Raw genomic sequence first — 25,005 nt, forward strand, 5'->3', positions numbered from 1 at the left:
TACTTTTGATGCAAAGCAGCCGGTCTCCGTTCGTTACCCAGCTGACGTAATGTATTTTACCTTGAAAGCGCAAAGGTCATTTAACAGCATTTCACCTTTCTGGTTTCAGGGCTCTTCTCGTCAGGGACGTTTTGGGGAGGAAACCCCGAAACCCAAACAGCGCCAGCCGGTCGTGGCCGACCCCCCACCCCCCCCGCCCCGTTCCCGTTCCCCACGCGCGGGCTGAGCCCTCACAAACTCGGTACGTGCAAGGCGGCGGGGCGTGGCACGCAGCGGGCGTGGCCCGGGGGCGTGGCCGGGGGCGTGTCGGGCGTGGCGTGGGCGTGCCCGGGCAGCGGGCGGGCGGTGCATTGTGCGCGGCGGCGGGGCCGGGCCGGGGCCATGGAGCGCTGGACCGGCCGCGTCGCGCTGGTCACCGGCGCCTCCGTGGGCATCGGGGCGGCCGTGGCGCGGGCACTGGTGCAGCACGGCATGAAGGTGGTGGGCTGCGCTCGGAGCGTCGACAAAATTGAGGTACCGGGGCCGGGGGGCACATTCAGGTGGCGGGGAAGCCCCACAGCTGGGAGCGCCCCACGGGCGGGCCTCGGCCCCGCCGCTGCCGCCTTCCCCGGGAGGCCCGGCCGGGGCGGGGTCGGAGGGTCCCCGGGGTCGGAGGGTCCCCGGGACGGCTCCCTCGGGGGTCCCGGCCCCCGGCGGGGAAACTGCTGGGCGCGGCGGGGCGTGGGGCTTCCCGGGCCGGGCGCGTCCGCGGAGCCGGCGGGGCTCCCCGCACCCCGGAGGAGCGGGCAGGAGCGGCTGGAAGTTGCCCGAGGAGCAGATTTTTGCTTATTTTTTGTTTTTTTTGGGGGGGTTTATTTTTTTGAGCTGTCTCCTACCGCGGCTACGCGCAGCCGGTGCGCCGAGGCTGCTCGGAGCGGGTCTCGGCTGGGAGGTGTTTCAGGGCAGGTCGAACCCCGCCGGGCGTGGGGTGTGATGGGGTGTGACGGGCTCCCCGCCTCCACGCCGGCCTCCGGCAGGTAGGACGCTCTTAGGAGATACAGTTCAAAGAGGGTTTCGGTCCGTAACGTTTACCCGTATGACGAGCATCTCCAGAGCTAAGTCAAAAACCTCACGATGTTGGCTTCAAAATAAAGATGCTTAAAAGAAATAGTTTCTGTGGGATCCTTTTTTGTAGCTGGGCGTATTTGGAGGCTTTCCCTCACGGTGGTATGAGCTAAAGCTTATTTACTTTTTAAGAAGTTTTCTCTAAGGGAGGAAAAAAGTTTTAGTCAGACAGGTTAAATGTGGCCATCTTCGTTGTTTGGTGCCTGCCGAGCCACAGGAGATCTATACGAACATCCAGCGTTTGCCCTTTCCTTAGCAAAGGTGATGAGGAGTCGCTATGCGCGGTTGACCACACCAAGAATAAATCGTCCAAAAAGTCATGGAAAATAAGGCTTGTCGCTGCTGGTGTTGCTGAGCAGTGCGGTTAAATAAAGAAATGCTCGGAAGAAACATTTTCCATTCTTCAACATGAATGAGAAATATATCACTTGCAGAAAGGAGAAGATGCACTGATGTAACTTAGTTAACAGTCCTTCGGGGCTTGCTTCTAATTTTGGACTTCCTGACGTTTTGATACTGCGGTTTACAGGGAAGGCCGAGCTCTCCAAAGGCTTTCCCGTGTGCGGCTGATAGTGTTTAATGTACTTTCCTTCCCTGGCTTCTTGAGGCTGTTGTAGCCTCCTGGCATCTGGGAAAGGATGCTGTAAAGGTATGTCATTGCTTCCCATTCCTTCCAAAACAGAAGGAAAAAACATTTCCTATATTGCCCTTTCTTTTGAAAATTTTCTTTCAAAATATTTTTATTTTCTTTGGTGAAGAAAATCAATGAAACTTAGATTTTCCTTTGGTGCTACAGAGGAGTTTCCCGTCTGAAGCCTGAAAGCTTTCCTTTCTGAAACTTTTCTGGCAAAACCGCAGTACAGATTTAAGAAAGTGTAGTCTTTTAAAGGCTGTGCCTTCTTATTTGAATCTGCACACAATGCAATCACATTCTTTGTAGGTGATTTATCTGGGTCATATGGGATGCGTGCTTACTGAGCAGTGCTCGCTGTTGGGCACTTCCAAGTCTCTTTTTACTGTCATGTTTCAAAAACTTGTGTCAAACACCGTGGCTGATGTTTGTCCCTGCTTCCTTCTTTCTCCCCTCCTCTCTAAGGACCGAACTGTGTTTGCAGTGCACCGTCATTTGTTTTGTTAGGTGTCTGACTGTGTTTTGCTCTGTTGCTATTCTGGTTTTATTTATGGCAAAGCACATTTCCTTAAAGAGGAAGAAAATCCCAGCAGTCCTGCTCGCTCAGGGAAGGGAAGGTGGTGGAGCGCGAGGTGGTCCAGGGCCGCTCTGGGTACAGGTCCGTCACCTCGGACTGGCTGCCACGGATGCTGGTGTTGGCACGGCTGAGGCTTCTTACTGACTCCAGCCATGCCTTCGGAGCACAGCTGTTCATGTTAACTAAGCTTTCCTCCAGGAGCTTCACCTTGTGGTTTTTTCTTTAAAAAAAAAAAAAAGGAGGAAGATATTCAGGCTTCAGGCTATTGAGCTCACACTGGGACTTGGGACTTTGGACGTGGCTGTAAGAAGTCATCTCAAGGAGTGGGAGCTCATGTTGCGTGTGGGGCACGGCCATTCTGCAGCTGCCCTGGTGGGTGATGCAGCCAGACCTGGGCTCAGGAGCTGCCCACAGGGCTCCTGCCCACCGAGGGGCTCTGGGTGCTGCGGGCAGTAGGAAGGCGATGGGATGGTGTGTGCCATCGGCGCTCCGTGAGCATGTCGTTACCTTGATTAGTTATTGTATAACCAGATCTATCCACAAAATACTCATCTGTTATCTCCGGCTGCTGATTTTCCAAGTCACTGTTGGTCGGATGGGGGATGGCATCCTTGCAGGAAGCCTTGGTGGGGATTTGAGGGATGCGCTGATTTGGGGAGCGTGGTTCACATGTAAAGGGCAGGGTGGGGGAAGCGGTGCTGATGTTCAGGGCCAGGGCGCGGTGATGGAGGGACAAGAGAGAAATATGAAGGAGCTGAGGGCTTGGTGTCGCCACATGTGAATGACGGAATGGTTAGAGCATCGTGGCTGTAGTTGCTGCAGGACAAATCTTGTTGCTGTATTAAAACTGAATAATTTGCTAAATACCTATGTGGATAACAGTGTGTAGAGGAGTGAACCCAAAAAATCACTGAATCCCGGACTGGCGGGGGTTGGAAGGGCCCCCTGGAGCTCATCCCGTCCCACCCCCTGCGTGAGCAGGCACCCCCAGAGCAGGGGCACAGGGCCGCGTCCAGGCGGGGGGTGAATGTCTCCAGGGAAGGGACCCCACAGCCTCTCTGGGCAGCCTGTGCCCCTGCTCTGGCACCCGCACAGGGAAGGGGTTTGTCCTCATGTTCAGGGGGAACTTCCCGTGTTCCAGCCTGTGCCCGTGGCCCCTTGGCCTGTCGTTGGGCACCACTGGAAAGAGCCCGGCCCCATCCTCCTGACACCCATCCTTTAGATAGTTTTAAGCATTGATGAGATCCCCCCTCAGCCTTCTCCTCTCCAGGCTGAACAAACCCAGGTGTCTCAGCCTTTCCTCATAAGGGAGATGCTCCAGTCCCTTGATCACCTTGGCAGCTCTGCGTTGGCCTTGCTTGAGCAGTTCCGTGTCCTCCTTGAACTGGGAGGCCCAAAACTGGACACAGCACTCCAGATGTGGTCTTAAAAATAAATAAAGGCAGCTTGAAATGGCAACAGTGCAAATGGTTCAGTTCAGAGCCAGGAATACAGTACTCATTTTGTTGCACAAAAGCATATGTTTTCATTAATGTTACGCACTAGTCATCGATTTTAAGGTAAAGTGGCTGGAACCACTCTATATGGTGGTTTTATAACCTACTGTAAACTGGTGACTGAAAGAGTATGTTGTCTTGTGGGGAGTTTAGCTCAGGCAATAAATGCTATGTCAAGATTTCTTAATCTCTTGGAAAATCAGATAAGGGCTTGAGGCAAGATAACGAAAGAATTGCAAAGTTGCGGTTTTGGTATTAAACCCGTGTCGTGACTCCAGTGCTCTTTATTTGACTTTTGAAATAAAAATGTTAATGGCTTACAAAACCTGCAAGTCTCTCTTTTTTTCTCCTTCTTTTTTTTTCCTTCTTTTTTTTCCCTTCCGCTGGCTCTGTAGAAAAGCACGCGCTCGACTTGCCCGGAGTTCGTGCTCCAGCCGACTTCGGCGATATCATTTCAAAACTGGATCTGATTTTAATTTTGTCACACCTTTGTACGTGCAGGCATGGCAAACGCAGGCACTGGGGGCTGGTTTTCCCCTCTAATTTTACCTGGCTGTGACCCCTTAAAACAGTGTTGACCTTCCTGCAGTCCTCACTCACAAGCAGCCTCATGTTCCCCACTCGTGCCACTTCTGTGAGTGGAGACTCTTCGTGTGGATTGTCCAACAGTAATGTTAATAGTCAGACGTCGAGGAATAAACTATAATTGAAATGGCTTTATTTTACTTTTGCATGCCAGGAGATAATTCAGGTTGAAAGCTTGTTTTAAATGAGAAGCCTGGAGGTACTAAAAGCTGTCACAGACTTTTTGGCATGTGCTCTTACTGAGTGTTTTCTGCTCTTCAGATACCTACACGCGTTCCAAGTCAGGAGCGAGCATCAGCGCTTTAGTGAATTAGCCAAGAGTTTTTAGCAGCCTTGTAAGACCAAGTTTTGGTGGAAACTGCTCTCCGTTAGGTGATCGGCTTTGCAGGGACCCCCTCGCTGATCGCTTGGGTCTCCAGCGTGAGACGACTTGCTGTGATTTGGTGACTTGCCACAGCTTAGCTGGTACGCGAGAGTACGTTAAGCCGAAGTCGCTCCATCCCGCAGACAAAAGGCAGAGTATCACTTTTGATGGCTTCACTACAAGGCTCTTCAACTTTCTTCTTCCTGATGTTTTCCAGAGATTTGTATTTAATGTCTGACTTCTTGCAGCAGCACAAAAAAGGGAGAGAGTTTCCCCATGCATGGGACAAAATGTTTTCCCCTGGGCTGGGAAACCACTCTCTGGTCTTTTACTCAGCATGATTTACAAGTTTTATTTTGCAGTGTTCTTCCCCTGGGGTGGGAGAAGACTTGGGAGGGTTTGTGGTAAATGTAGGGTCTGGCTCAGAGGCATGGAAAAGGCATTGAGGTACTCTGGTGCTTTTCTTCTGCAGCACAGGAAGGTACGAGACAGGGAGCTGTTTCCAATGAGTTTGCAGTTGACGCTTGGTATCACACTCTTTTTTTATAATAAAAATAAATTTAATATATTTTTATATTTATATTTGTAGAGCATGGCAAAAGTGCTGGCAGGAGTCCTCCCTCCAGCCCCGGTGCGGGAGCACCTGATCCGTGCATGCGTTGCGGCTGTGTGGCAGGGGCCGTTGCCGGTGGGAGACGCTCCGGTTGGGGCAGTCCCACCTGCTTCAGGTCAGGCCACACCTGGTGCAGCAGTCCTCAGTTTTGCTAGCAATCTTCCAGCAGCTCAGTCATTCCTCTGATACCGTGCTGTAGGGTGGCCAGGGCATCTGGCACTTTTTTCTTAATTTTTTTTTTAAATTTATTTTTCTCCAATGCCTTCCAAGTGTTGTTAATTCATCACTTAGAAAAGACTCCTCAGGAGAGGTGCAGGAAGGCAGCAGGCTCCCGCAGTCCTGTGCATGGCTGCTGGAAGCAGCTGAGCTGGCAGGGTTGCGGGGCTGGAGTGCACAGAGCTGCACGGCACTGGCCGGCTCATCTTGTACAGCTCGCCCCAGGCTCCCTGTCTGCGATGGGAATCTCTTGGATCCGCTGCAGGCCCAGTAACAAAGCGTCTGGTTTCTTCTGGGAGGCTGGCGAGCATCCCCTGAGCAGCAGTACCTGGCTGCTCTGCCAGAGGGGCAGGATGGTGGGGGGGAACCTGCTGCCCTCCCAGAGCAGCGGGGCTTGTCGGCGAGCCAGGGGAGATCGGGCCCCTCGGGCAATGCCCTGCTTCGAAGTGTTGGAGAGGCTTAGTCATGGATGTTGTGTTCTAAAAAAAATATTTGTTGTTCTTTGTTGGGGCGCGGAGAGCGAGCTGTGCAGGAGGCAATAAATGTGGTTTAAAATACAAGGTTTAACCGATTAATTCTAATGCATTTGTGACAGTTATTGATCAAAGGTAACGTTTATAACCAGGGACTGCATTGTCAAGGTTAGATCTTGCTCAAGAAATAGCCTTTGATAAGCTGAGCTATTGATTGCAGATTCAAGCAGTCCAGCCTCTGAAGAGGCTTGTGCTCTCTTCGTCAAGCAGCGCTGCGGTGGTGGTGGTGTGGGAGGAGGAAGAAGTAGCCAAGCCTTCTTCCCGGGAGCAGAGCATCCCGAGTAGCCATTTGCAGGCTGTCTGATCCCTTCCACCGATTGCTGCCCAGGCCGTGAGGTGCAAGGGAGGCTCTCGACCCCTTTGGTCCTCCGAGGCAGTTAAATAACAGCTAAATTGCTTTGTAGTACCTGAATGTGGAATTTGATTACGTTGCGTGCAAATCACATTGACGGCTTGGAGGTCAACTGGTTAAAATTTTGGCCTTCCTCTGCGGGTGTCTGCCCGTGGGGTTGAGCTGTGGATGTCCCTGCAGTGCCGGGTGTGCACGGTGGGGTCTGTCCCTCTGCTCTTCAGCCGGGGATAGGTTTCACAGGGCATTCTTGAAAACACAGGTTTACTTCTGTGCCCACACTGTCTTAATGTTGTGACTTACAGCAAGGGGCTCGTGGCTGAATGCAAGACATGCAGATTTTGGTGCCTGGCTCCCATCCTCCCTGTGCCAAAGGTGGATGAGCTGCTGGCCCCAAATACTGATCGGGGACCTCATTGCTTGGTCTCTCCTCTGTCTTGTCGCTCTCCCGGCATGCAGGCTGCGGAGCTGTTGGGCTGTGTGGAGCCTGATGAATTATTTTTTTTTTAAGGCAGGAGGAGCAGCTCCAGGCAGAATAATCCCAAGGCATGGCCCCCATGTAAATGAATGACCTTCGGATTCTCCTTGGCCTCTGGAAGGGCTTGTTTAGTGTTTGACAAAGGCCTTGTCTCGGGGATGGTGGGCACTCAAGGCCTCTGAGGTGCTTTTATTGCCTCTCGTCCCTGACCAGATCCTTTCCTGATTAAATGCGAAAGAGATCCTGTAATTGCTGTCCTGACTAGTGGGGAAAAATGCTTCGATGTCCCAATGGTTTTCCTCAGCCTTGAAGCTCAGGAGGTGTGTGGGGGAAGGGTTGCTTTTAAATTGGGTTGGATTCATCCTCCTTCACCTCAAAATGCACGTTAAAAATGTCTCATTGCAGCAGCCCCCCTTCTCCGCCTCTTTGCAGTAGAGCAGTAATTCCGGGGTATGTTGAGCTTGCAGCCCTAAAAATAAGTAATGATTGAGCCTTTCCTGGGATTTTAGAGACATGACACGGTGCTTGTTCTGCCTCTGCCTTGCTGTGTAACAGGGCAGATCCGGTAGCTGTCCCGTGCCTCAGTTTCCCCATGTAAAACCGGGCAGCTGCTGCCCTGCGGAGGTGGGAGGGCGGTATGGGAGCAGCGATTAGGCTCGGATGGGGGGTTCTGGTCTGTGTTTTGGGTTTGTGGGCAGCGTCCCAGGGCAGGGAGGTCTGGGCGCAGCCATCACAGTGTTAGAGAGTGAATATGATGGTGGGTTTCCTGGGGCTTGTTCATAGTTTAAGCTCCGCAGAAAGTCGCGGCTGTGCTAAAGTCAAGCTTTCACCCTCGCTCCTGCCAGTGTCCATGTAGGAAGTGTTAATGGCAGTTTCCTGGCTGACAAGATCATTATTGTGCCTCAGTCAGTCCTGGGTGGGTTTGCGCCCACCCTGGTTCGGTAGGGTAAAATGGGACCGGGGTGCTGTGGGAGCAGAGGACCTGCAGTCTTGCTCCTTCAGCCAGACTTTTCTCCCTGCTAGGCTCATGCAGATCAGCTGCAGCTCTGCTCAGCTTATCTGGGGATTAGCACTGGCGTAGATGTGAGCGGCACTGAGCCTGCCATGGCCGGTGGTGTTGGTACAGATGTTTAATCGTGGCACCTGCAGCTGTGCAGTGATGGAAGTGGTAATCCCTGCTGCCACTTGCTCCGACCACAGCTGGGCTGGGGTGTGCGGGAACCTTCATCGTGCTTGTTGGTGGGTCGGAAATCTGGGGCGTATTAAAATTCAGGACCCAATATCTGAATTTTGGTACTTGGGAGTGCTGGGAGCCAATGGGGGAAGGTCCACTCCCCTCCAAGCGTGCGTTAATCTGTCTTTTCAGAAGAGGATTCGTTGAGGATTACATGGGCACAGGACGGGAGCCGATCAGACAGATGCGCGGGGACCGTGGCTCTTGCCCAGCTCTCGCTGCAGGATGCTTGCTGCCGTGTGGATGGCACTGGGGGAGAGCTGGAGAACACCCAGCTCTGCGGGCTTTGGAGAAAAGCCAGGGCTGTGCTGTGGCACGTGGAGAGGAGAAAAGGCCGATCTCGTGGTCGGATGGCGGGGACCTGCTGTTCTGGTACAGCTGTTTCGGTGACAGCGGTGGGTGCTTTGCAGACGGCCGTGCTGGCAGGCGTGTTGTGTTGGAGTGGGGTGTAGGGCTTGGCCAAGCTCCGGGAGCCCAGCGGCTGCAATCGATGCCCAGGTTCTCCTGGGCCCCCGAGCGAGGAGCTTAGAGCTCACTGGTGTGTTATCTGCTGCTGCTGCTTTGTCTCGCAGGAGGGGACGCTGGGGCTGGGAAGGGGGAAAGCCCCTGGTGAGCTTGTGACAGAGCTGGGAACATGTCTTGGCTGTCCTCAGGAGCGCTCCCGAGGTACGGTACCCACAAGGTACGGTGACATACTCAGCTACAACATATGTTATTCAGGGTGGGCATGTGCTGATGGTTTCCATGGCTCTCTGATCACACTCTAGATCTTCAGGGTATCACTAGGCATCTCAGACTCTCACTGCTGCAAGATTAGGTGGAGTTTGATTTAATTAAAATAAATAAATACTTTTTTTTTTTTCAACTCCCTGAGCATAGTGGAGGTGTGCGTGCCTCCGGTGGAGATGACACAGGAGGCATGTGCCGTGATCTGAGGGTGTCAGGCTGAAGCTCAGGCTCGGCTCTGCCCTCCGAGTGGTGTGTTTGCAGGTTGCCTTGGAAATATGTGCTCAAACAGGCAGCAATCCAGCCTGCGACGCACAGACTGCCGGGTCTGCTGCGTGCAGGCATTTGGGCGTCTTGGAGCTACGTGGTCTTTGAACCCTGCTTGCGAAGGCAGCCAAGGGCTGGTGGAGGCAATACAGCAGCTTCAGTCTGAATAAGAGTATTGGGGTTCTTTGAGAAAGGAAAACATTTATGTGTCTGGCTGCGTGGGAACCTGCTTTATGCATGTTGGAGCTGAAGAGCAGGCAGGCACCTGTGATGCTTGTTTTAGGGTAGTCATACCTCAGAATAAGCAAGAGAGATTGCTCTAATGAGCTGTCATCGTAGGAGCAGCGTATTTCCTCCTCCCCCACGCCAGCCGTAGCAGCGTGATCTGAGCAAGCAGTTAAAAAAAAAAAAAAGTGCCTTCAGCCTTGACGTAGGGAGTGATTGTTTGAATGCCTTAAGGTAGCAGGGATGTTCAGGGCAACGTAAATGGGGTGATTTGGCTTGCGTGTATGATACTGGAAATCTAAAATTAAGTGAGCTAGGAAAAAAATAATCTTGGATGTTTAACTGCTGAAAAAGTGCAGGGAGCAGAGGGAGCTTGGAAAAAAGCAACGTGACTCTGGAGCAGTCAGGGAGGACAATTACTAGTACTGGGAGGACATGACTGCTCAACCAGACCCCTGTTTAGCAGGGAGTGTGGCTTCAGCGCCTGGGATGAAACCAGCTGAGTGGCTCCCTTAGGCCACGCTGCACCCAGGGGCAGGAGACGGGCAGGAGATGCCGCTTGGCCCCTATGGAGCCTGTGGGACGGGTTGCTGGGAGAAGGACAGGTACCGTGTTGATGTTCAGTGTCCAGAGCCTGGGCAGCATCCACGAGGCGTCCCGGACAGCCGATGCCAAGATGTAATTTTGTGCTGTCTCTGGTGGGTATTGAAAATCACGGCAGCATCATGGGCGTGAGGAGTCTGGCAGGAGAGAGGGCTGCCTTCCCGTGCCGTGCTCTGTAGCCCTGATGATGACTGCGGCCACAACTACCCAGCTGGGACCGCTACCCCTTAGATGCCTCTCTACGGTCTGCTTCTTGCTGCTGGAAGCTGATAAATAGCAAATAGGTCCGAGAGGTTCCCCGGGTTTTTATTGCCTTCTCTTCCACAAAATGAGATCTGATTTTTCTGGGCTGTTTATTATATGAGTGCTGATTTTGTGTGCCACCTCTGAGTCTTTGGAAGGACTGTAAAGTCAGTGAATTTAGGATGATCCAGGCTGAAAAAAATACATACAGGGACTTAAATTTTGTCCAAGTGTTGATCACTTGTTTTCCTTTGCCTGTGCCAAAGAGGTGGTGGGTTTCTGGAGCAGTGTGAAAAAATCACACTCTCTGATCAGGCAGCCTGTACTGGAGATGCACTTCAGGTAAATGGTCTGAAACTAGTGCTAGTCCTTCTTTGTCTGTACTTGGTTTTGGTATTGGTGCCCCCAGCTGAGTACTGTGCATTTGCTTTTCCATTTAAACCTTATTTTCTGACCTTCCCTGTCCCCACTGTTCTTCCTTTTGTCCTGGAACAGGCATGGATCTGAGCTGAGGAGTGACGATTGGCAAACAGTCAGCCAAAACCATCAATTTAAAGCTCATGAGAGGGAAGGACAATCACTTTACTGTTTTAATCATTTGAAAACTCCTATTAGACTCCCATGGAGGCCCTGCCTGGGCACCTGGAGGCAGGCAAGAGGAACTGGAAGAAATGTGAAGTAATACTCATCCTTGGATCATACATGGGCAAAAAGCCCCAGGTATTTGGCAGCTCTGGGAAGGGGCTCAATGTGATTATCTCCATTTTACAGATGAGGAAGCAGCTCTGAATCTTGCCCATGGTCACAGAGCACACGATGGAAATAAATGCCAGTCTAGTGCTTTATTCATTATATATCTCTTCCTCTATTATGCTGTTGCACTGGTATTAAATCTTAATTAAAAGAAGCTTCAAACTTGCCAATCAGTAAAATGAAAGGATATGTAAGCCCCCAGTTTTCTTTCACAACTGTGTTGCTGTTCATTAGGACTTTTCTCCTTCATTTCCTTTAGATAGCAAAAGTAATTGGGGTGACTTCGGTTTCTTTCCAGTTGGTTTCTTGGTACAGCTATGTATTTAAGCATAAGCTAAATCAGTAGGATGCGAGTACCTATGATGAATGGCAGGTTAGATTAAAAATTACCTAATGGTTTCTTCTGGCTTTAATCTCTCTGAACTAAATGCGTCTGAAGTTAATAGGATGGTTTGCCAAATAAAGCCCTACGTGACTCTTCTTTTTTTCCGCCCTTTAAGAGTCCCTTTTAAATGTTTATATCAATTAGTTTTGTAAAACCATTTTACCAAGACTGAATCTAAATGCGTAGCACTGTGCCCTTTCCAAGTGTTGTATGCACAAAAAGCATTAACCCCTTCTTGGGAGAGCTAGCATATTCTTAACATATGGAAAACGCCCCCTAAATGCAAGGCATCCTTTTAGACCTTTAAAAGCAGATGACTAAATAGTATATAGTAAGCAGCATGACCAGGTATTCTTCTTTGTCTTACTTGCACATAAGTGAGTGCTAGGAGTTTTGGGTTTTTTCAGTTGCTCATTCATTTGTCCAACACGGCTCGAAGCTAAGGTAGGTCACAGTGATGTCAACGGAAAAATTGGTGTCTGAGCAAGAGGCACATCGCAGCCTGCGTATCTGGCACATACTGCCGTGTTGGCTCGTTATATCACACGAGTAGTTTAGATGCCCTTTGTGGAAAGCTGGTCCTTCATGGTTGTAGCAGAACTCGCTGGGTACTGTGTTCGTACTGGGTAGCGTAGCAGAATTACAGGGGCGAGGGCTTGCATCCATGGCAGTGGATGGCTCGAGGTTAAGCATAGGGTTATCTATTCCTTCTTTATGCTGCAACATCCGAGTTTGTACCAGTAGCTATGGCACCTGGCTGTTTGTTTCCAAGCATCCAATGATAATGGTGTGATACAGAGATGCTCAGGTCTTGTTTCAAATCTTCATCTCCAGCTGCTGGAATTGCACTGGCCCTCATCTGTATTGGTGCTGCATTACGTGGTCACTCTCAAGTTGCTTATGAAACCTGGAAAAAACAGCTTTTTTATTGCCTCCTCCCCCCTTGTCCATGTGGTGTGTTTAAAGTGGAATGAGCATTAATTGAGTGACTTAGCAGATGCTCTGCAAAAATATTGCAAGCTTCCTAATTCAGAGAGTTGCTTTACATAAGTCTTCTCTTGCAAACTTGCCCGCAGTTGATGTTTCTTTGAAGAGCCTGTGATGACTCGTTATCTATAGATGGTTGAAGCACATTCAGCTCCTCCTGGATGTCAGTGGTGTTCGGCACTTCATTTTCAAAGAGAATTTGTTAACACAAGTGTAGCCTGAGAGATGAAAGGATCCATGTTGAGCCTTGTTTGAGGCAGGGAGACACCAGACAGGAAAAGAAGGATCTTGAAAGATATTTGATTTCTCTGGTCAGTTGTGACAGAGAAGCCTTTCTCTGAGTGAGAAAGAGCTTTCTTTTGGTGTATCTAAGATATAAGGTAAGGAGATGGAGTGGGAAACGGGATGGGCAGCTCCACCATGACTGCCACTGCTGTCCAGAGCACCCTTTGTTTCACCTGCTCCTTCACCTGGGTTGCTGCACTGCAGCCCATGGCATTTAGATCCTGTCTGCCTCCACTGAGGAGCTGTACTGAACAGTGAAAGGTTTCACCGAATAGTGAAAAGTGACAGCTGAACATGGGAACCGAGATATTAAACACAGCATTTCCCTCTGGGCTGTAGATGAGCGTGTCTGTCCTTTCCCGTCCATGCTAATGGGCCCTTCTTCCTTCCAGCCAGCTTTCCTGGTATGGGTCCTCTTTTGGGAGATTCATCCCAATCCCTTGTGCTTGTATTGCTTTTCTTTTAAAATCATTGGTGTTCTTGACTCAAGTTCAGCAGGACTGAGTTCAGCTGGCCTTGTTCCTGCCATCGGCTGTAAGCTTTCCTCCCGCAGCTCTGCGACGCACCATGGTGCTCAGCCTTGGGATGCGATGGGTTTTGGGATGCCCTGCTTTTCCTTTCTGCGTGTGAGCGGGCTAACTTTGAAAGAGAGCACCCTGCTTTACCTGCGATGAGCACTGGCACTAGCAGTGAAAATTGGAGGCACCACGGGAAGGATAACTCAACGCAGCTTTCGATCAAGCAAACTAAATGCAGCCTGGCAATTGCAGGAGGTGCCAGGTCACCAGCCCTCTTCCAAGAGCAAATTAAGACCATAGTCCTGGCTGTGACCGGTGAACTAGGAAGCAAAAGTGCCAGACATGAGCCGTGGTACTTTACAAGCAAATACTGAATGGAATGGATCCCATAGTGGAGTGCCCGAGTTTGGGCAGTGGGATGGAGAGAGCTCTGAAGCTGTCACCTTGGTGCCAGGTTATGAAGAACGTGACTAAGGGCCCCTTGCCCATTTTTCCCTCCTGTATCTTTGCAGGAACAAGTCCCCATCTCTGGAGTGGTTTAGCACCTTCCAGCAGCCCTTTATACTGCTTTTAATTTTCTAAATGCTGCACTTGCAGATTTTTCCCCCAACTGTTTTCTCAATTGTGTACTCTGATCTTTAAAAAGTATGTATTTTTCTACTATTATCAGCACATTATCAACAAGATTGCATGTATAGCAAAGTGAAACCAGTCCCGGGAGGGTTCACAGAGGTACGATTCAGTCCCAGGGGCACCTTTGTTCTCTGTCGGGCAGAAACACTGTCTAGCTCAGCCCAAGCAGAGCTCTCCAGAGAGCGCGATGTTGTTGGGATGTATCGATCTCCAGGCTGAACTCAGCATGTCAGTCCCCTTCTTGCTTGGTGCTGTGAGAGCAATAATAATAATTCTTGTGTTACTGCAATGCCTTCGCTGAAGCGGCACACAGAAAGGAGAGTGGCTTCTGGACCAGACCCTTAGGCCTGGGCTGGTTTTGGCTTGTGGTCTGTGAAAGCTGCGGGTTCCTGTGAAAGGAAATCAGAAAAGCTTAAACTCGCCGTTCAGGGACTTGGCCCACCTCTGCGGTGGTCTTAGGTGTTGAGAACAGTTGAAAATCATTTAATGAACAGAGCCACTTGCCCCAGAGTAATTAAAATGAATGTGCTTGGGGCACAGAGAGGGGTTTAGAGGTCTTGGCTTGTCTGTCCCTCTCCCAGTGAAGATGCTCAGCCCTGCTCTGTGTAAAATCTTGCCAAGAGAAAGTTGGTCACCAGAAAAGCCGCTGACGAAGAGCACACTTCATGATTTGGAGTTGGGAGCCAATTCACCTCTTCAGGTGGATTGTTTTTTTTTCCTTTTTGGACTCTGTGGCACCTGAGTTGCCAGCCCTCCTTGTTACCCGGAGGCACACGGCCGTCCTGTGTTGTGCTGGCCAGGGAGCAGAGAGACAATTCTAACAAAACTTCAGGGATCAGAACCTGCAGGTTTCCTGGGCGTGCTGGCGTCTGATCTGCAGGATGACATGCACGGGAGGCCAGCTGGGTGGGAGCTGGGCCCATGCTTTGGTTTGGCATTCGCTGCGTCCCGTGGTGTTTGTGAACGGACGTGGCCCCACGAGCTCTCCTGCCAGCCTGCGCCGGGGGAGCAGGTGCTGGGCTGTCTCTGATTTTTTTGTTCTTCTCTTTCCACTTCTCCTTATGTTCCATGTTGGTTTTTCTGTTGCCTAATGTTTATTCCAGAATTTGGACATCAAGCTGGCTAACAGACTCTGCAAATGTCACCGACGCTGGGTGTTTTGGGGAGCAAGTTTGCCCCTGCGGCAGCTGCCGAAAGACCAGCTCTGCTAAGTGAAAGGGACAGGGGACCCCGGGGCTTGCTAGCTGCCCCCGGGAGAAAGACACCTTTGGTGCTCTGGTTTGTCACCGCTTTCATCAGAGTGAGCCGTGTCCAAGGCCAGCGTGGCTCTCCAGGCTCCCCCCCGTGTCAGTACAGATGGTGGAGCTGGTTTCAGCATCTGCCTTCTCCAAAACGTGGGAATTTCCCCGTGCACCTTCCTGAAGGGCCAGGAGGGGCCTGGGCAATCTGGGAGGTGATGCTGTACCTCATAGGAAGCAAAAAAAGTCAGCATCCCTCCAATGTGAGCTTCACGGCAGTGTTTCGGGTGGTCCCGGGTGCTGGGGCTGATGGCCCGGCTTCCCCACATCCTTGTTTCTGGCTGAGGCTGGGTGAGCTCCAGGCCGGGTGCTCAGCTGGCGCTGGGATGTTCGGCAGCCGCTTTCATGTGCAATCACTGTCCTGCCATCCTCTGCTTCTAGCCAGGGGACTCCAGTGCTGGGCCTCGCTGCTCCTTTTATAAACTGCTGTGAATTGCAGTCCTTGGTATGCGGGGAGGAGCTGGGAGGAGTGGGAAAGCTGCCTCTGGCAGGAGAGCAGCTTTATTGCACCCTCTGAAATGTCACGTTGGTGAAACCACCGCGGGCGATGGCGTTCGAGTGATTTGGTGGACGTTTGTAGCCAGAGTCCATCTCTCTGCAGAAACCAGACATCACGTGGCTCTCGCCTCGCGCTGGAAGCTGTCACTGTCACTAATATGACACATCAGAGAAGAGATGCTGCTTCTCATTAGCATCAGGGGGTAAAGGGCATCCTCCAGAGGATTTGGTGCTGTAGCTGCTGCATCATTAACACAGGCGGCCAGCAGCACCTCTTCGCCTTTCATTTGCTTTATATCATCTAGTCTTATAAAAGATCTGGGTGCTTGGAATAGTTGTTGGTGATGGCTAATGAGGAATCATTGGGCATGTGATCGCCACGTCCTTTATGCACGCGGCAGTGTGGCAGACTTGCAGCCTGGTGCCACAGCAGTATTTGTCTTTTGCCAGCACCTGCTCACCTCGACCTGTATTCTCTGGGGTGATGGATGTGTGCGGAGTGTGTCCTCAAGTTTAATAACTTAAAGGCTGAAGGGCTCAGACTCCCATGTATATTGATATTTCCTTTTTCTTCATTAGCATTTACAATGATTCTTCCCTAGCACCTGCTCTTAAGACGGGCTCGCTGGGAAGCTGTTGTGTTTTGTTAGCCCTGGGGTGTGTTTTTAAGCAAATGGTGGGATAAGCTGCTCCACAAGGAGAGGAGGCTGATGGCTCTTTTATTCCTTCCTTTCTCTTCCCTAGAAATTGGCAGCTGAATGCCAGAGTGCTGGCTATCCGGGGACCCTCATCCCGTACAAGTGTGATCTCTCCAACGAAGAGGAGATCCTGTCAATGTTCTCTGCCATCAAGACCCTTCATCAAGGAGTTGACGTCTGCATCAACAACGCAGGGCTGGCTCGCCCAGAGCCCCTGCTCTCGGGGAAGACGGAGGGCTGGCGGACAATGATAGATGTGAGTAGTGCCACTGGGAGAGCGGGAACTGAGCTAGATTTTTTATTTCTTCTGGCCACCAGCACCATTGTCCCCATCTACTTACTTCATGTATGCAGAGCTGAGGACCCTGCTTCCCATCTGGTTCTGACATGGTCCGGGTTTGCTGATTGGGAAATGGAAAGACATCATGTGCTGCTGAGCCACATGCCTTCACCTTGGAGGATGAAAACACTCAATACCTTCAGTAGCTTTTTTTCCTTTAGCTCAATGGCTTTCTAAAGCGTGAAGAGCCTCACTTCTTTTTTTTCTTCAACAAAATAGGAAATTGAATGCCAAGCACTGGCTTTTGTAGCTAATCCTGTTAGTTGTAACAGTGGGTTGTAAAATGCGCAGATTGTTTTTCGCTTAAAAGGCTGTAATGCTTTTTGTCTTTATAGCTTAATTTTTTGCCCATAATCTGGTTAGAGCTGGATGTGAACAAGGCAATTTCGTATGCCGAACTGGGAGTTTGCGCAAACGGTCCGTGCCATGCAGCACTTCTCCCTGGGTGCTGCTGTCCTGTGGTGCTGCTGTGCATCTTTGTAGGACTTCACCATCTTTTGCCATTGTGTGATGGCCCTTTTCCACACACACCAGTGGCAGCCATGGCTGTGGGACCCCAGGCCAGTTTGTGTGCCCTTGCAACAGCCCTTTTGCACTGGCCTTCCTGCAGCTCTGGCCAGCGAGATGCTGAAACAAGAGCTTTTCATGAAGGTGATGTTCCCCTCTTCTACTACCTACTTTTGTGCATGAAAGCATTGTCCTCATAGGAACAAGAGTCGCATTCATGGCTTTGAGTAAACCTTGCAGCACCTCAGCAGCTGTGAGAGCTTGTCCTAGTGAAGGAAAAGACATGTCTATTTAAAATGCTGCTCGAAGCTGTAGGCTTGGGGCTACTACATCTGACAGCAGAGTGAGCCGGGATCTGTCTGCTCCTGTGGCAGCCGGTGGCTGTTCATCCAGCAGCAGATTCAGGGGCTGTGTAAAGCAAAACAGGGAGGCACACCGAGGCCTCAGACTCCTGCTGCCAGGGCAAGAGCTGCCATATTCTGGCTAATTAAGTTCTTGTTAGGATTTTGGCTGGTGTGCTGGCTGCTGTGACTACTGCCAAAGCAAGCTTTGTCTGCCCAGCCAGGCTTTTGTGGGTTGCCCAGCCTGGGTCACTGCACAGCCGCATCTCCCTGTCCCCGGTTGCCATGGAGTCTTTAAAGAAAATTAAGTGAAGTGTAGCTGAGGCTGAGCTGGTGTAAAGCAGGGCACTTCCCAGCATTGTCTCACTGCAAGCCTGGCCCTGCAGGTTGCCTGCGCCTTGTGAACTCCTTGTCCTGGATGCTGTCGCTGTGTCTTGTGTGGATGCCTCAGTGGATGCTGCGTGTCCCTCACGCTTGTTTCTCTTTGTTCTTCTGACCTTTTGTTCTTTGTAAGGTGGGCAGGCTGGGGGACACACGGGGCTCTTGCCAGCTGAAGGCCCTTCCCCTCTCCCTGCTCCCTTCCCTGGCTGCTCAGGTGGGAGTGCAACCTTCATCTCACCTTCCACCACTTTTAGGGAGCAAGATTTCAGAACGGGGATTGTCCTGTATGAGATGCTCCCGTGTTGGTATTACCAGTGGGCTGACGAGGGGTTTGGGAGCCTGTGGGGGGTCCCCCTCCTTGTGGGTGCTGCTGTGTGCACCCTTTGGAGCTGCTTCAGGGTGATGGATGGAGTGGAAGCAGAGGCAGACTGGTGGCTCCACAAGGGCAGCATTAGGAAACAAGGCTGGGGGAATATTTTATTCCCAGAGGTGATCTGTACAGCTATATCTGCTCTCATTTGCTTGGCAAAAGTGCTGTTGTAGCACTGCGAACAGACTGAGACACCCAAGCTTTCTTCATATACTGGCAGATTTTTTTTCCTCTCACCAGCTTCCCAGCAGCTGGTGGGTTTGCTCTTGGCTTGTGTGTAATTGTCCAAGTAACACTTGCACCTTTAATGTGAAGGTGAAGTCCTGGGACCCTCCAGAGCAAAAGCTTCACCCACCTCAGCCTAGGCAGCCTGGCAAGCCTGGGTTTTGCTTTTTAGCCAGTTGGTAAGCGGTAGAAATAGCTCAAGGTTTTTCCTGTTGCTGTGTGTCACCAGTTTTGTGGCTGCGACCTCCCTGCTTGGAAACCTCTCTCCCCAAGCATGCTGTGGCTGTGCAGGTGCCGGTGCGACAGTGGGGTTTGGGGAGGGATCTGCAGTGACAGCTCTCCCCGCTGCGGCACACCAGCCCCAGGGAAACACTCGGCAGGCCCATTTCTCCTGCATGCTCTGAAGCTCTCGGAGGGTCAGGACAGGGGAAGGTTGCCAGCGCCTTTCACAGGCCACTGGGCTTTGCAGAGCTGAGCGGGAGCAGGGCGGCTTCTTCCAAAGGTCCCTTGGAGAAAGGTGTTAGTGAGCAGCACAGTTTGAGAAATGCTGTTGGAGAGTTTCAGTGTACTTCTGGGTTCCAAGACAGGAGAATTTTCTAAACAACCATTGATCTATCGATTTAGGAGGCATTAGGGCCTTAAATTAAAGGCATTTTTTTCTTTTTGGTAAATTGATTTTTGTTTCCATGCATTTTTTATGAGCTTTGAGGCTCTTGTCTCCTTCCAGGCTCTCCTCTCAGTATACCTATTCCATAAAATTTCTTGCTATACATCTAACAGTCATAATCGTGTTATCATTTACTTATTCTTCCTCTTTTTTTTTTTTTTTTTTTTTTTAATGTTCCAGTTTGTTATTGTCTGGCAGTTGTTCCCAAGGGGGAGCTTCATCTCCCTGGGCTGCAGCAGTCTGGCATTGGGAATCGCCCCTCCATTGCTTTACAGCAGTGCCGAGCCCAGCACTGCCAGTGAATTCGGTGTGTGCCAGGGAGGGAGCGTGTTATCGCAGGCAGGTCCTGAGCCCACCACCTTTTGGGTCACAGCTTCCTCCCTTTTGTCTCTACTTGTTTGTGAGGTTGTGCTTGACATGAGGCTGGAGCAAAGTCCTCCAGCCGTCCCAGATCCACACGGGAGTAGCCGGGGCTGGGTGCTGTGTACACATTGACTCCAGGTTCTGGGATTTGAACAGCTCCTTCACATTTTACCTACTGACCTTTAGAGCCAGGATTTCAAGCTGAACTTTCCATTTGCACTGTTCAGGGCGCAAAGGACTGCAGCACACATCCTCGCACTGCTTGAGACACTAAACGGGTTTGATTCTTCTTGGCATTATTCATTGACCAGCGAGGCTCTGTTCTTGCTTTTGTATACCATCTGTGCAGAGATATGTTTTCTGTAACCTGTGTTTTTTATATGTACTTACAAGCTGGGATACTCATTTTGATGCCTTAGAAAAGGCTGATTCTGGGAAGTGAAATGCCTCTGCACTTCCAGGAACAGGATCTTTTATGTTCTCCCAACCTGGCAATTGGAACTCATTAATTACTAGAAAATGTGCCTTCATTGTTTCTCTTGCATTAGCACACGCACACGGCCGTCACAGACCTGCTGCTTTGTGCAGCGTGCTGTGCAAAGGCGGAGCGCAGATGCGTTGGCCATCTTTGCTAAGGGACCTTTGAACCTTTTGTTCTTAAAATAGGAACAAGGCTGAAAAATGTTTTGCGTGGATATTTGTAACAACGGCCTTTAGATTGTTTCTCAGAGTGATATAGCCCCAAGACTTGCTCATTTTCCAGGTGCGTTTTTAGGTTCTTGAGCGCCTGTTCCACATTTTGAAATGGGATTTCACCCACAAATCCTGTGGGTGCTCTCAGGAAAAGGCAGTGAGGCAATCCCAGCTCAGCTGCCTTCCAGCCAGTTGTTTTGTTGTACCAGGATGTCTTATCATATGGGCTCTGGATTTTCCCATGTGGCTGTTGATTAGTATCTTGCTTTGCCAGTAGTTGTCAAAATGTTGTAACTCTACCCACGTAAGGAAGCATTGCTCAGCGTGAGTCACAGCGTTGGAGCCGCGGCTCAGGCTTTAGGCTGATGTTACCCTCTAGCGGCCTATGGAGATAGAGTGGAGCCTGGGAGCAGCCACAGCAAAGACACGGTGCCTGGTGGGTTCAGGGTGTCCTGGGGCAGGGAGGAAAGCAGGGGTGTTGTCTGTCATGAAGGCTTTTTATACTAACAGTTGCCCAGATCCATATCTGAAAGGACTGGAGCTCCTCACTTCGTTAGCATATTGGATGGGAGCGGGTTACTCCCACTTTCCTTAACCTTACTGTGAAATCCAAAAGCCTTCAGATGGCCTGTTCTGGGCTTCACCCCAGTGCCAAGGTGGTCGTACAGTGCCACTTCTGCTGACACATCTGCTGACTGTCTTCCTTGCACAGCCAAGGTAGATCTTCAATGTGATGCCAGGGAATTCAGCTCTGCAGTTCCAGGTATGATGACTGAGATATCCGGCAGTGGCTGTGTGCAATCAAAGTGCAGGTGGATGAGGATGATGACCCTACTTGTTATGTTGCCTGGGTACTCAAAGACCAGATAAGCATGCTATTTATCTATCACCAAGACAAAAACCGCGTAAGTGTGACCTCTAGTAATGAATAGAAATAACGACCAAGACAAAAACAGTGACTGGAAGATCCTTCAGGGGACCCCACTCGTCCTTTGTGTGCTGCTCAGTAGTTACATCTCTCAAATCCATCCCTTTCTGCCTCTTGCTTTCTGGTCTGCAAACTAATGTTCCTCTCTTGCGTGTCCTTTTGTGCTAGCAAGTCCTAGTAGCCTGCCCCATCCTTGTTTATAAGTATCACAGCGATGATAGCCAGCCCTCTCACGTTGCTCACACGTGGCCTTGTTCCTGCTGCTCCTCCCGTTTATAGTTGCACCTGACTTCTGATTCATCAGAAATTTAGTTCTTCCTGGATATTTAGTTCACAGGAGTGTTTTTAGACTTGTCGGCCCTGCTCATTTAGTTAGCAAAGTGACATGCCTCTAAGTGGGACCTGCCGGCATGTCCTGCCTTGAAATGGTTACATCCTTTCCAGAGGACTTCAAGCAGACACTTTCTACCTTTCAGCTACTTTTCCAAATCTGAACCGCTATAAACTTGAGCAATTAGCACTGCTGCTGAGTTAGCTTGCTTGTCAGTCTTGCACACGCCTCTGGGTTCTTTGTATTCCAGCTGGGGGAATTTACATATCTCCATCTTCCTGGAAACCTTGTGTTTTCTGATCAGCAAATGCTCAAAGCATCTGTGCATTAATGGTGGCACATTGCAGAGGTGATACGACTGAGTTTAACCAAGCCACGGTGTGCTGGGCAGTGCTAGTCCAAAGAGCAAGAGCCTGGAGAGCTCTGGATCCTGTGCTAAAGGACTGGATAAATTGCCACGTCCTTTCTTCCTTGGCTTATCCAGTTAGGGCTGAGCAAGATACCAGCGGACAGTGTGACAGGTCGGGGGCTTTCATATCTGCAGTCACTTGCCCACTCTGGCCCTCCCCAGGGCACGATGTGATCTTTGGCTCCATTTGCGCACAGAAGCTCTTTGCTGGCAGTGTGGTTTGCAGTGCCTCTGAGTGCCTGGCTCTCTGACAGCCAACATCTGGGGGTTTCCTCATTAACTAGTGTCCTATCAGCTACCCAAACGCCAGTGTGCTCAGTGCTGTGCAAAATAAACAGCTTTGTCTCCTGGACAGAGTGCTGACTGTGGGGAAGTGGGTTTGTTCTCCCTTACCTTGTGCCCTACCCTCACTGTTGTCCGTGAAACAGTAAGTCTGTTTATTTCTGGCAGAGGCCAAGGCTGTATCACAAAACTGTATAGCTGTGCCTCCCCTGCTCAAACCCCTTGTTACTGCAGCCCCGAGCTTGGTCACGGCGTGATGTGGGTGTGCGGTGAGGCACGCGGCGTCCATATGTGCATTTCCCTCTGTTGGCGTTTGCCGGAATTGCCGTGGGTCGGGGACTGTAACCTGCATCCATGGCTTTGGGCGTGTGGAGGGCAAGTCAAAGGGTGCCAGGCAGGGCTGTTGGTCTTAGTTTCTCCTTCTTTTCTCTTCCCTCAGGTCAACGTGATGGCTGTGAGCATCTGCACGCGAGAGGCCTACCAGTCCATGAAAGAGAGAAACATTGATGATGGGCATATTATTAACATTAATAGGTGTGTATGGAGGGAATGTGGGATCAGCCATGTGTGCATCCTCCTCCCTGGCTCGTAGAGGGAATGTGAGTGGAGGAGCTTTAATGTTGGAGGGGGCTGATGGGTGCCCAAGGAGAGGTTTTCCAAGGATTGTGATGGTTGACTTTCAAACCATTTTTTTTAACCTCTGCTGGTCTAAATGCAAGAAAGACCAAAGCAGGGAGAAAAGGATAATGCTAATCACTTGTGACGGCGCAAGGTTGAAGATTTAAACTTCTTCACCAGCTCCAGAAAACAGCTGTATTGAGAGGAGCCTCTGATGGTATGCATTCCCCACAGGAGAGGGGAATTCCTCACGTAGCCACCATGTCAGCATCTCTTGCTGTGCTCATTATGATGGCTTGAATATCCTGTTGGCTCCTTCTTGGGACTCTGCTTGCCTCCCTGCCTCTCAGCACGTTCCTTTCTGCTCTCTCCCCAGCATGAATGGCCACAGCGTTGTGCCACAGTCGGTGGTACATTTTTACAGTGCCACCAAGTACGCGGTTACAGCCCTCACGGAGGGGCTGAGGCAAGAACTCAGAGAAGCAAAGACTCATATACGAGCTACAGTGAGTACAGTGGGCTCCCTTCCTCCCTCCTGCTTTTGTGGGTGGTAGAGAGCTGGCAAGCTTTATGGGGCAGAGGTTTTCCCTTTGGAAACAGTCAAGGAAATGCAAAAATAGTGCTCGGCACACTGGGAACGTTCAAGTCCTGTGGCCAACTGACCCTGGCCACTTCTCTTTTCCAGACAGAGAGAGACTGGGAGGGCAGAAGGCATGGCAGCAATGAGCTGTGTCAGGGAATAAGCTTTTTGCATGTGCAAAGTGGGCAGTTGCTTGTCCAGGAGCGAGGGAGGCACATGGCAGCAAAGGGAGGTAATCAGCGGGGCTGTTTGTTCTCATGTAGAGCTTGCTTCTCAGAACTGGTGTGTTCAGAAGTTAGTTTGTATTGCAAGCTTTTCCATCATTTTCTCTGCTTCTCTGTCCCTTTGGGACATGAAGAGGGAAGTACCCATTGGCAGTTCCCCAGAGGTACCTGCCGCCACAGTCAATAAGGCAAAGCCCACTCTCTTTAACTATTCCCCTAGAAAAAGGGTGGGGAAGGAGAACAATAGAAAGGGGGCTGGAGTTCTGGGGGGCTTTTTCAGTGCTAGAAAGTTTTCTCTCCATTTTGTTTCTCTTTATGCTTTAACTGAAGGGGAATTACAAATCTTATTAGGATGTGCTTTGCTTTTTTCCAGTGTATATCTCCGGGACTGGTGGAAACAGGATTTGCTTTTAAACTTCATGATAATGACCCCGAGAGAGCTGCTGCAACCTATGAGAGCATTCGGGTAGGACATGAAGAAAAGAAAACAGAGGGAAGTGGCTCTGATTATAGTGTAACAATCTCCCTCCTGGCTAATAGCACAAGGAACTAGTTCTGCAGTGTGCTCAGTGCTTCCTAGGATGTAATCAGCATCCCCAAAGTCTCAGCACTCAAACCTCAGATTTTGCACTGATTTTTACACGCTATGCAGATTTTAATTCAGGTTCAGTTTCCGACTCCCTATATTTTTCCCTTTATTTTGATGTTCCTATAAACTAATATCAGTCAGCTTTGACATTTGGCAGGCTACGACCTCTTTATTGAAGAGAAGATATAATAAGCAAACATGCCTGCACAAGAAGAAATGTGAGAGCGTGTTGTCTTGCAGGTGGCTAACGCAGGATTTCTTGTGCTTCTCTGGTAATTTTTGATAAGGATGGCAATGCCTGACCTGGCAGAATTACTGTGCCAGTAGTAAGATTATTCACAGCAAATGGAGAATTATCAGCACCAGACGTGTCCTTTGTTAAGTTTTTAACAGATTATTTTTTTCCTGCTTGCTTGCATCTTTTTGACGTGCCCCGGTGACACAGTCGAAACTCATTATTGATGGTTAGGAAGGAAGTGATCTTGTGGGTAACTTCCTGAGATGCCCTTTGTCTAAGAATCTCTTTCCTGTCTTTCCAGTGCCTCAAAGCTGAAGATATGGCTAACGCTGTCATATATGTCCTCAGTGCCCCACCTCATGTACAGGTAGGCTGTGGTTGGGTTGGAGGACTCTGCGGGGGGGTGGCTGGAGGCCGAGAGGGCAGCTGCTGCCCTGACATTTACTCATCAGCATTGCAGTGGCTGTATCAGCTGTGTGCTTCGCGGAGCCTGGGCTGGGGATTAGCAGTGATCACATTTGTTTACACTTCCCTGATGGCAGCTATGGGATTGTGCTGCTTGGGTCGCTCGCGGCTCTGCAGATCCAGCAAAGGCTGCTCTGACCCCAGAGAAGGACTGC

The 25,005-nt window shown here is 50.5% G+C and overlaps 1 protein-coding gene across 1 annotated transcript in view; it reads left to right on the forward strand.

The window, feature by feature from the left end:
• The first annotated feature begins 335 nt into the window (after positions 1-335).
• The window catches only part of DHRS11 (dehydrogenase/reductase 11), a 28,444-nt gene continuing 3,774 nt past the window's right edge, over positions 336-25,005 (forward strand). The window contains exons 1-6 of the mRNA XM_064467790.1: positions 336-513; positions 16,346-16,555; positions 22,576-22,670; positions 23,131-23,260; positions 23,932-24,024; positions 24,687-24,752. Of these exons, the coding sequence (XP_064323860.1) occupies positions 382-513; positions 16,346-16,555; positions 22,576-22,670; positions 23,131-23,260; positions 23,932-24,024; positions 24,687-24,752 (726 nt within the window). The 5' untranslated portion in view covers positions 336-381. The remainder of the gene's footprint in view (positions 514-16,345; positions 16,556-22,575; positions 22,671-23,130; positions 23,261-23,931; positions 24,025-24,686; positions 24,753-25,005) is intronic.

This window comes from Phalacrocorax carbo, chromosome 17 (genome assembly GCF_963921805.1).
Source record: "Phalacrocorax carbo chromosome 17, bPhaCar2.1, whole genome shotgun sequence".
NCBI classification, from domain to species: Eukaryota; Metazoa; Chordata; class Aves; order Suliformes; family Phalacrocoracidae; genus Phalacrocorax; species Phalacrocorax carbo.